Raw genomic sequence first — 10987 nt, forward strand, 5'->3', positions numbered from 1 at the left:
CTGGATGATTTAGGCATTTTACAAATAGACTATTTTTTTCAGGCATTTTATAAAATGCCTGAAAAAATTGTAAGGCATTTTGTAAAATGCCTAAAAGACTAAAACTGAATGGAATGTACTCAAAATTTAAAGATTAGAAATGTCAAATAGATAATTTTATTATTTCATTAAATATTGCATAACATTTAAACAGTAAAAGTTTTATAATTGTAATTAGATCATTTACATTAACATTGAAGATGACAATTATTTGTTGCTACATGTAATGTTTGGATGACAGCGACTGTTACACATTTCTCCTGACTTTTTGCAAAGACAACGTTTAGTGTTACATCTAGTCCTACCACTAGTGCTACAGCCACACTTTGTGTAACCTTGACCATCACACAAAGAAACTTTACTGACAGCTTTTCTAAAAGATATTTCATTATAATGATTTACACATTGAATAGCAATAAAGTTACTGTCACATGTGTCAGATAATTCAAACTGATTCCTGGTGTAAAGTCCACGTAGTATTCCATCTTTAATTGCAAGTTTATAACCATGCTCTTCCTTTCCAGTAACAACAGCCATAAGGTTACGCGGGTCTCCTTTCCCTCGCTCCACATGGGGAATTGCAACTAATACATTTGCTCCTGTTTCCTGAGTTTCGGATAGATTCAATGCTGCATTAAGCTGGCTTACCTCGTCAAGTTCGTTTGGCTTATCAGAGCTTAACTGATTTGGCTTGTCATTACTTATCTCATCTGGCTTATCAGAGCTTGAAAATTCTGAATCAGATCTTCCTCAGTCTGTAAAGAACCATGAATCTCTTGAGGTAGTGATGATGACGATAGTCCTATCTTAGTATCGCAGCCAAACCTTGCCTTGTATGGTGATCTGTTAATACCAGAATGATGACTGTTGTTTTTTTCAAACTGAACAAATTTCAACCCTATATTCCACTTTTTACTGTTGTTCTCTCTCATCCAAATAACCAGCATGTCTTTGATATCTGCATTTCCTCTTTCGACACTACTTTGTGATTGAGGATGTTAATTTGTAATTTTTCAATAGTGGCTTAAAAGAATAATTTAGTAGCAGAAAAAAAGAAAGAAAACAAAAAGTCTCAATGTTTTGTCAATGAACTGGTGCATGCTAAATTTCCAGTGGCAAATATTTCATTCATATTTAATAGGCCTATGAGGCAACCTAATGAGAGTTGTCTCATTGGCAATCATACCACATCTTCTTATTTATAATAAATGTTATTAGAAGTTTTCATATGTGATCATGTACTTTTTTTACTTTTTTAAGTTATAGCTCAACAGAAGAAATGCACCTACCTTTGCATATGATAATAATCAGAAGAATGTCCTTTTAATCTAATTTTGTTCAAAATAGTTTCATATTTTTCTCTGTTCCATATAATACTTTTCTGATTAGAATCAGAATTTTCAATAAATTGGTTTGTAAATCTTTTGTTCTGGTGTAAGAACAACATACCCTTCTGCCATGATGAAAAGTAGATCATCAATGAAATACAAAGTGAGTACTTACGCAAAGTTGTTGCTCTATAGAGTTTCTAATTATAGACACTAAAACTAGTAGACATAAAAACTTAACCTGCAGGCTACATTTTTAAAGAATAATCTTAAATTTATTTAAATCAACATTTTTTTGTAGCTTTACAATATATTTTTATCATCTAATTCATGTATTGCATATTTACACAATTTGCCTAAAACAGACCAGGCATTTTGTGAAATTTTCATTAAAAATTTCAGGCATTTTACAAAATGACTAGGTTTTTTTAGGCATTTTACAAAATGCCTGTCAACTATAGGCATTTTAGAAAATGCCTAAAAATTCAGTCATTTTACAAAATGCCTAAATTTAGAAAATGCCTGTAACATATACACAAGATTGTTGAAAATATTAGAAGATGAGAATCATTTTTTACTCTATTGTGATTATAACAAAACTCTAAGAAATGCCCTTTTCAACACAGTCATATGAGCTGGAAATAATAACTTTAATAATTTAGTCTACATATAATGGGCATTTTAAAATGACATGAAGATGAAGTTCATCTTCAATACTAGAGTTACAACACACGTCATCTCGTAAACTTCTTTTCTTTCATACTTTCCAGTTTCTATTTTTTTAGTGGAGCTAACCCACATATAAATTTTGCAAAAACACTTTTGTTTTTAATTGACAGCATATTTTTAACAAATTACAGTTGGCAAACAGTATATTTCTAAGCCCATCTCGCTCAGTTGAATAGAAATTCCAATTGTAACTGTTCTGTCGTAGAAATGTCATTATCATGTTATTGTTTGTACGTATCATTATATCAAAATGTGTCAGTCCCAGCCAAGATTCACTGAACAACCACAAAATGTTTACAGATGATAAAAATTGTACACAAAAAGTCATGGATCTGTATTAACGTTATGTAGGATGAAGGTAATTAAGTGTTCACAAGGATTCAAGTATGAATTCAATTCTTAAATAAAACTCCAGAATGTTCTATATGTACACACAATATTGTTGAAAATATTAGAAGATGAGAAACATTTTTTACTCTATTGTGATTATAACAAAACTCTAAGAAATGCCCTTTTCAACACAGTCATATGAGCTGGAAATAATAACTTTAATAATTTAGTCTACATATAATGGGCATTTTAAAATGACATGAAGATGAAGTTCATCTTCAATACTAGAGTTACAACACACGTCATCTCGTAAACTTCTTTTCTTTCATACTTTCCAGTTTCTATTTTTTTAGTGGAGCTAACCCACATATAAATTTTGCAAAAACACTTTTGTTTTTAATTGACAGCATATTTTTAACAAATTACAGTTGGCAAACAGTATATTTCTAAGCCCATCTCGCTCAGTTGAATAGAAATTCCAATTGTAACTGTTCTGTCGTAGAAATGTCATTATCATGTTATTGTTTGTACGTATCATTATATCAAAATGTGTCAGTCCCAGCCAAGATTCACTGAACAACCACAAAATGTTTACAGATGATAAAAATTGTACACAAAAAGTCATGGATCTGTATTAACGTTATGTAGGATGAAGGTAATTAAGTGTTCACAAGGATTCAAGTATGAATTCAATTCTTAAATAAAACTCCAGAATGTTCTATATGTACACACAATATTGTTGAAAATATTAGAAGATGAGAAACATTTTTTACTCTATTGTGATTATAACAAAACTCTAAGAAATGCCCTTTTCAACACAGTCATATGAGCTGAAAATAATAACTTTAATAATTTAGTCTACATATAATGGGCATTTCAAAATGACATGAAGATGAAGTTCATCTTCAATACTAGAGTTACAACACACGTCATCTCGTAAACTTCTTTTCTTTCATACTTTCCAGTTTCTATTTTTTTAGTGGAGCTAACCCACATATAAATTTTGCAAAAAACACTTTTGTTTTTAATTGACAGCATATTTTTAACAAATTACAGTTGGCAAACAGTATATTTCTAAGCCCATCTCGCTCAGTTGAATAGAAATTCCAATTGTAACTGTTCTGTCGTAGAAATGTCATTATCATGTTATTGTTTGTACGTATCATTATATCAAAATGTGTCAGTCCCAGCCAAGATTCACTGAACAACCACAAAATGTTTACAGATGATAAAAATTGTACACAAAAAGTCATGGATCTGTATTAACGTTATGTAGGATGAAGGTAATTAAGTGTTCACAAGGATTCAAGTATGAATTCAATTCTTAAATAAAACTCCAGAATGTTCTATATGTACACACAATATTGTTGAAAATATTAGAAGATGAGAAACATTTTTTACTCTATTGTGATTATAACAAAACTCTAAGAAATGCCCTTTTCAACACAGTCATATGAGCTGAAAATAATAACTTTAATAATTTAGTCTACATATAATGGGCATTTCAAAATGACATGAAGATGAAGTTCATCTTCAATACTAGAGTTACAACACACGTCATCTCGTAAACTTCTTTTCTTTCATACTTTCCAGTTTCTATTTTTTTAGTGGAGCTAACCCACATATAAATTTTGCAAAAACACTTTTGTTTTTAATTGACAGCATATTTTTAACAAATTACAGATGGCAAACAGTATATTTCTAAGCCCATCTCGCTCAGTTGAATAGAAATTCCAATTGTAACTGTTCTGTCGTAGAAATGTCATTATGATTATCATGTTATTGTTTGTACGTATCATTATATCAAAATGTGTCAGTCCCAGCCAAGATTCACTGAACAACCACAAAATGTTTACAGATGATAAAAATTGTACACAAAAAGTCATGGATCTGTATTAACGTTATGTAGGATGAAGGTAATTAAGTGTTCACAAGGATTCAAGTATGAATTCAATTCTTAAATAAAACTCCAGAATGTTCTATATGTACACACAATATTGTTGAAAATATTAGAAGATGAGAAACATTTTTTACTCTATTGTGATTATATCAAAACTCTAAGAAATGCCCTTTTCAACACAGTCATATGAGCTGAAAATAATAACTTTAATAATTTAACTGAGAAACAAAAATCATTATTTACTAAATGCATCAACGCCTTTACAAACAAATAAGTTAGAACCCAGCTTGTTTGTTGTTATACATTTTGATGCTGTTTTTATTCTCAGACTGTATGTTTGATATGTATGCATACATAGAATATGTATATTGTGTTAATACATGTTGGTCACAAACTTTAAAATTTCTACGACGATACAATATTTGATTTGTTGATGTTTCTTTTTCTCTGATATTTTAGGGTATATTTTTATGAGATTGTGTTGACATATTTACAAGGTTAGGAAACTAACTGTGTTGTCCAGATCGGTAAATACCGTTTATAAATACTAGCTTCGCTCGAATCCCCATATGGAATTTACTGACCCCATATATACCGTATTAGGTCACTAGCACGCTATGTAACGAATTTATCTTACCGACTATCTGAACGAGTGATATTTAGACTAGTGACCTATCAAAATGAGTAACTCTTCAATACTGTTAGCATTAAGAAACTATATACTTCCATTGATCCCACAAAAACAGATACCAACAATAACAACTTGTTAGGTTTAAATGTGTTTATGAATTTGTTACAATCTTAATCATCAATTTCTTCGTCTGTTGAAACTTTTAGGATTTTTTCTCAGTACCGTTTTGTTTTTATAAAGGGACGTAACACCACTACTAACCGTGTATGAAATAAGCCCCGCCTCCCTACTACCTTATATGGTATATACAGGGACGTTACACCACTACTAACCGTGTATGAGTTAAGCCCCACCTCCCTACTAGCCTAATATGAAAAAATATTAAGAAGATTAATGAGAGATTTTTAAGACATAATATATTTACTTATTTACATTTAAAATTTACGGTGTCCACCTGCATGTACTAAATGAAAATAAAACATTTTTTTCTTTGAGAACTAGGAAATAAAATTCCGTTTCTTTTCAATAAAATATTGTTTGTGTTTTTGGCAACTGTAGCAGCAACATTGCCGTTATTAAATGAAAATATAAAATTTTCGCTATCTGATAATTATAGGTTAAAATGTTCATTAAAATGTATAATACTTGTCTTAAATCTACATATAATGGGCATTTCAAAATGACATGAAGATGAAGTTCATCTTCAATACTAGAGTTACAACACACGTCATCTCGTAAACTTCTTTTCTTTCATACTTTCCAGTTCTATTTTTTTTAGTGGAGCTAACCCACATATAAATTTTGCAAAAACACTTTTGTGTTTAATTGACAGCATATTTTTAACAAATTACAGTTGGCCAACAGTATGTTTCTAAGACCATTTCGCTCAGTTGAATAGAAATTCCAAGTGTAACTGTTCTGTCGTAGAAATGTCATTATCATGTTATTGTTTGTACGTATCATTATATCAAAATGTGTCAGTCCCAGCCAAGATTCACTGAATAACCACAAAATGTTTACAGATGATAAGAATTGTACACAAAAAGTCATGAATCTGTATTAACGTTATGTACGATGAAGGTAATTAAGTGTTCACAAGGATTCAAGTATGAATGTAAATTCTATTTAAAGTCGGAACATATAATATATATACACTTTAACAGTGAGAAATATAAGCTTTGATGAGCTCAATAACCGACTATCATATAAAAACCGCAATGTATGAACATTACACGATTAGAGATGAACGTTTGACAAATGCACTTTATCTGATGTACACAGTTATACACGATTGACGAACGCACGATACACGGTTAAGAACGAATGATTGATGAATGCACGATACACGCACGATACACGGTTAAGAATCATTATGAATGATTGATGAGCGCACGATACACGATTAAGAATTAACGATGCACGCACGTTCCACGGAAAATACACGGAACGATGAATGATGAGCGCATGATTGGTACACGCACGATGCACGCACACAACCCGCACGATACACGATGAACGCACGGAATAATGGTCAGTTTGAATTTTAGAAGGTCTGTACACGGTCTCCACGAGGGCGCTTTTAACCAATCACATTCCTAGAAATGTATAGGAGGTAAGATAATGGCTAATACTCGACACTTTGAATTTGTATATGCCATTACTTTATTGTTTTACAGTCTTCAAACAGAACTTTTATGATATTTTCCCCTGTTATATGAAATTTATTATTCCTTATTTATTTACACGTGATTATTAATTGTTGTCAATTGCCAATTAAATGTATGTCAACATGGTCAACGACTTTAAAACCTATTTGTTCAAAGAACAGGCCAGGTTGCTATTTAATTTCTTGACATCTATTCTTCAGTAGTAATTATAATTAATTAGTAAGATATTTAAGGAATGGCTGTTATATTGTTTTTCTGCGGATGGAGATATATCATAAAATGTGTTGCACTAGGAATAACCAGTGCAGTAGGTTATGTAACAGTTTGCATTATTTTGGAGGTTATTTTCGAAGAGACAGAAACACACTATTAGTCATTCCTTATAATAAATCCGAAATTCCACTTCGTGTGCATCAATAGTGTCGATCGTTGTGTCGCCCATAAATATATAAACATTTAGATTATAAGTATGTAGACGAACTGGAATAAGTCTACGACAAATGGGACACAGTCATCCATGTTAACATGTAACACATATACATGTATACAATAATTAAATAATGACTGGATCCTTCAAACTTACCAAAAGTTACTTTTTTATTACTTTCTGAAAAGAATGAAACATATTTCATTCATCCTACAAATAGACAAACATATAGGAAAACAAGGTACATGTTATTCCATCATTCTTTTAACGTTGCTGATATTTTATGAGGATTGCGCATGTTTTCATATATAGGATTCATTCTAATGAAAACTACATGTAGAGCCTAATTCTGTATTGAAGTACATTCCTATAGGCATATTTCTTAAAACATAATTATCTCTATAGTAGTACATGTACTAAGAGTAAAACGTAATGTTTAAAGAAAACTATTCCAGAAAGGATAAGTTATGAACAGATGCCAGTTCAGGGCACATTCAGAAACAATATGTTTAAATTTCGACAAACTTTTTTTTATCGATATGGTCATAACCGTCTTTTTTAGTTGAGCAAATGACATGAATTTTACATCAACATTTGTTCAACTAGTAGGTAAAAGATTTGAGAGGGAAATTTTGTACTATTACCATGGTTAGTAACGGAGAGACAAATCATGCCATTTTAACATGACATCTGAAAATCTGCCTTATGTTTGCTTCAAATATACTTCTATGACATGCAACATTTGACCAAACTAATTACCTGTATATGATTGATGAGTATATATACCTCTTAAAAGTTGTATTTTTAACGGAAGGAATGTAACTCAATAGAAACGACATTTTGTTTTCCTTATAAAAACTGCCTAAAATATAAGATACCGTCTTTTGTCTGTTTTGTATATGGGTCTCTAGTTGCCATGGTGATAATTGAGATACCCTAGCCTGACTAATATAATTTGTTTTACCTTAATCTTTGAACGCCACTGCAGATAATCCCTGTAACGATCTTTATTTCCCGGAGATGTTCTTTTCCATAAGAGAAATGCAACAATTGTGTAAGTCACAGCTAAAATCACTAGTGGTATAATATAAGTAAATAACAAAATAAAAATAGTATACACTCTTCTCGAATACGGCGAAGACCAGACCTCGTCACATTTCAATAATCCGGAATTCATTTGAGTAGTCCTTGCTACAATAAGTTGAACCGACCCGAAACAGACGGAACTTACCCAAATAGCAATCATCACATACTTGTATCGTTGAAGCGTAAACCGATGATGAAGAGGGTACATAACAACCAAGAATCGGTCGATTCCGATCGCCATATTTGTAAAAACACTTGCCGCCACAGACATCATTTGAACAAATAGAACTACCGGGCATAATTCCTTTAAAAATATCCATGTACCGAAAACAGCATCGGCAAATGTAAAGGGCATGCAAAACAGAGCCATCATAAGATCAGCTGTAGCTAAGTTAATCAGAAAAGGCCGCAAATCCGTCCGGGACCGGTTTCCATTTTTAAAAACTATGATGACGAATATATTCCCTATTATTGACAAAAGAGTTGTAAGCGAGTATAACATTATCAGTGCGGTCAAAGCGTCGATGTCAAGTTTTGGATTTGATATCCGACTAGAAAGACTGGTTGAATTTTTAGTTGAGTTTTCATCCATTTTGGTTTGGATACCTAATAATAAACTTGCATATATATAGTATTTATTAATTTACATTTTGCGTGTAACTGGAATATCAAAGTGATCCATTGCCATCGTTAGCGAACTTTTAAATGCATTATTTGCTTCAAGCATTATTTACTTTGTTCTCAGAAGTGCTGAAACTACACGTATTATTAAACAAAATATAAAGTATTCCCATGACACGTACAATCGCGACAAATATAAAGACTAAAATCCTACTCTGAACTTCTAAACATTTTAAGAAATCTGCATTTATAGGAATAGATTATTCACTTTGTTACCAGAAACCATTTGATTTACATATATAAACGCAATTGTATTTGAGATACTTAACTGATTGATATGATAGCTTGTTTCATCATGTTCATGTATATTTAAATAGACTATTATAGACAATGTCACCATGCATGATGACGAATACGTATGGGAATTTATTGGATAAAATCTCGGTACTTTATTACGGTATCCATTGAAAAAGTACGAAAACCAATTAAATAAACTCAGTATTATCATAAAACATTCGATAGAAGATAATTAGTAGCAGTAGGAACCACAGAGTGGTCAATTAAACGATAAAATCTTCCTGACATCGGATGGGACTTGACGTGGCCATAATAGTTACATTATAGCACTTTCTTTTACCGGAATTGTCTCCGTTTTCTGCCAATTGCATTTGTTTGTCGTGCAAAAGGTTTTGTTCTTCTGTACAATGGTTTTTATTCTCAGAACACATAAAGTGAAAGTACTGATTAGTTTGCTTAATTTCCAGTAGCAAATATTTCATGAATATTTAGGGGGAAAATAGTACCTTGGGCAATATTGAAATAATAATTAATGTCATCAAAGAGAATTGATAGCGATGAAGGTGAAACTGAAATCATCTCTATGAAATAGAGGATGATAGTGTGTACAGTAATAGCTGCACCTTTTAAAACGTCGTTATAAAGGTTATTCATTAGGGAACGACCATTTAACTTCCAGGGGGGGGGGGGGGGGGGGAGGGCTTATGTTTTTTATTCTAAAAAAATTTATCTGATCCCCAATTTGATGAAAAAAATTATTCTGGTCAAGCAGATGACCAAAAAAAATATTCTGAATGCTAATTCACCCCATACCTTATAGTGTTAAATTTTGAAGAAAAAAAATAATCTGATTGATCACGTCAAAATACTAAATAAATTTGTTCGCGCGAATTTTTTTTTTATAAAAATAAGGATCGATTAAAGGTAAAAATTGTATATACATGTACACTGTACATAACAGACTGACATAAGCTCAAAACATTATATTTTTAAAATGGACAAAACTTTAATTACTGTGTTAAAAGTGTCCAATTATAGATTAAAAATAATTAATGTGATATGGACTATTTATGTCAATAACGATAACACGCTGGATTAAAATATTGTTAAAATTAGAAATCTTGTCAAGGACCCGAGTTATTGGTTTCTATTAGTAAATGCTGTTATGTATGTCTAAAATAGAATGCAGGGGTCATATAGTTTATATATTAACTAACCAACAATATGCCTAAGTCTCATATGGTATTCAGCTATTTAAAATAATTGTTTCCATTATTGACCCTCTTGTTTTAATTTTAGTATAACTGATTGCACAATATCGCATCTGTTCCGATACAAATATTTTTTTTTCTTTTCTTTTCGAGGGGGTGGGGTGGGGTGGATGGGGGAGGGGTTGGGGTTGAAAAGGCTTACTGTCTGAGTCTACCCCTTTTTCGTTTTGACAAGAAGAACAACTTGTTTTTCGTGGACTTGAGAAAAGTGCCGTCCTTAAAAAAAAAGGACAAGATTAATAATAGAAAAAAGGACAAGATTAATGATAGAATTATTCAAAGTCATTTGAAGGTTACATTGGACAAAATAAAATACATGTATGTAAATATAGTTTCCAAAAGGGAAAAAAGGTACATGTACTGTATGATGAATTAGATGAATGAAAACTCAATTAAAATAAAAAATCAATCAGTAGAACGAAGTACATTGTATGTAAATTATTTACCAGTATCCATCTAAAATTATTGATAGAAATATCTCAATTAACATTGATAATTGGAAATATATTTTTAAGGGATTTATGAAATTTCCACTGAATTCGTAAGCAACTGAAGTATAACATGTACATGTCTATCCTAACTCACAGATATATAGTAATGGCCTTCAGTGTAATATATTAGATACAGCACATCGTACAAACGTTTTTTTTTCTTACGCTCT

At 31.4% G+C, this 10987-nt stretch overlaps 1 protein-coding gene across 1 annotated transcript; it reads right to left on the reverse strand.

The window, feature by feature from the left end:
• Nucleotides 1-246: 246 nt before the first annotated feature.
• LOC139490196 (RYamide receptor-like) lies at nt 247-8805 on the reverse strand. The gene is made up of 3 exons (XM_071277046.1): nt 8079-8805; nt 4570-4657; nt 247-773 (listed from the first exon to the last, which is right to left on the reverse strand). Exons 1-3 carry the CDS (start codon nt 8727-8729, stop codon nt 247-249), a joined length of 1266 nt encoding a protein of 421 aa, XP_071133147.1. The 5' UTR covers nt 8730-8805.
• Nucleotides 8806-10987: the final 2182 nt, after the last annotated feature.

This window comes from Mytilus edulis, chromosome 9 (genome assembly GCF_963676685.1).
Source record: "Mytilus edulis chromosome 9, xbMytEdul2.2, whole genome shotgun sequence".
Lineage (NCBI taxonomy): Eukaryota > Metazoa > Mollusca > Bivalvia > Mytilida > Mytilidae > Mytilus > Mytilus edulis.

What these genes read in the sequence shown, in the direction of transcription:
- LOC139490196 (XM_071277046.1), bottom strand. Translation starts at nt 8,729, where the DNA reads ATGGATGAAAACTCAACTAAAAATTCAACCAGTCTTTCTAGTCGGATA. An exon ending in TTGCATTTCTCTTATGGAAA is followed by an intron (nt 4,658 to 8,078) that starts AGAACATCTCCG and finishes TATCAAACATAC; the next exon opens with AGTCTGAGAATAAAAACAGC. An exon ending in TAAAGGCGTTGATGCATTTA is followed by an intron (nt 774 to 4,569) that starts GTAAATAATGAT and finishes GATCTGATTCAG; the next exon opens with AATTTTCAAGCTCTGATAAG.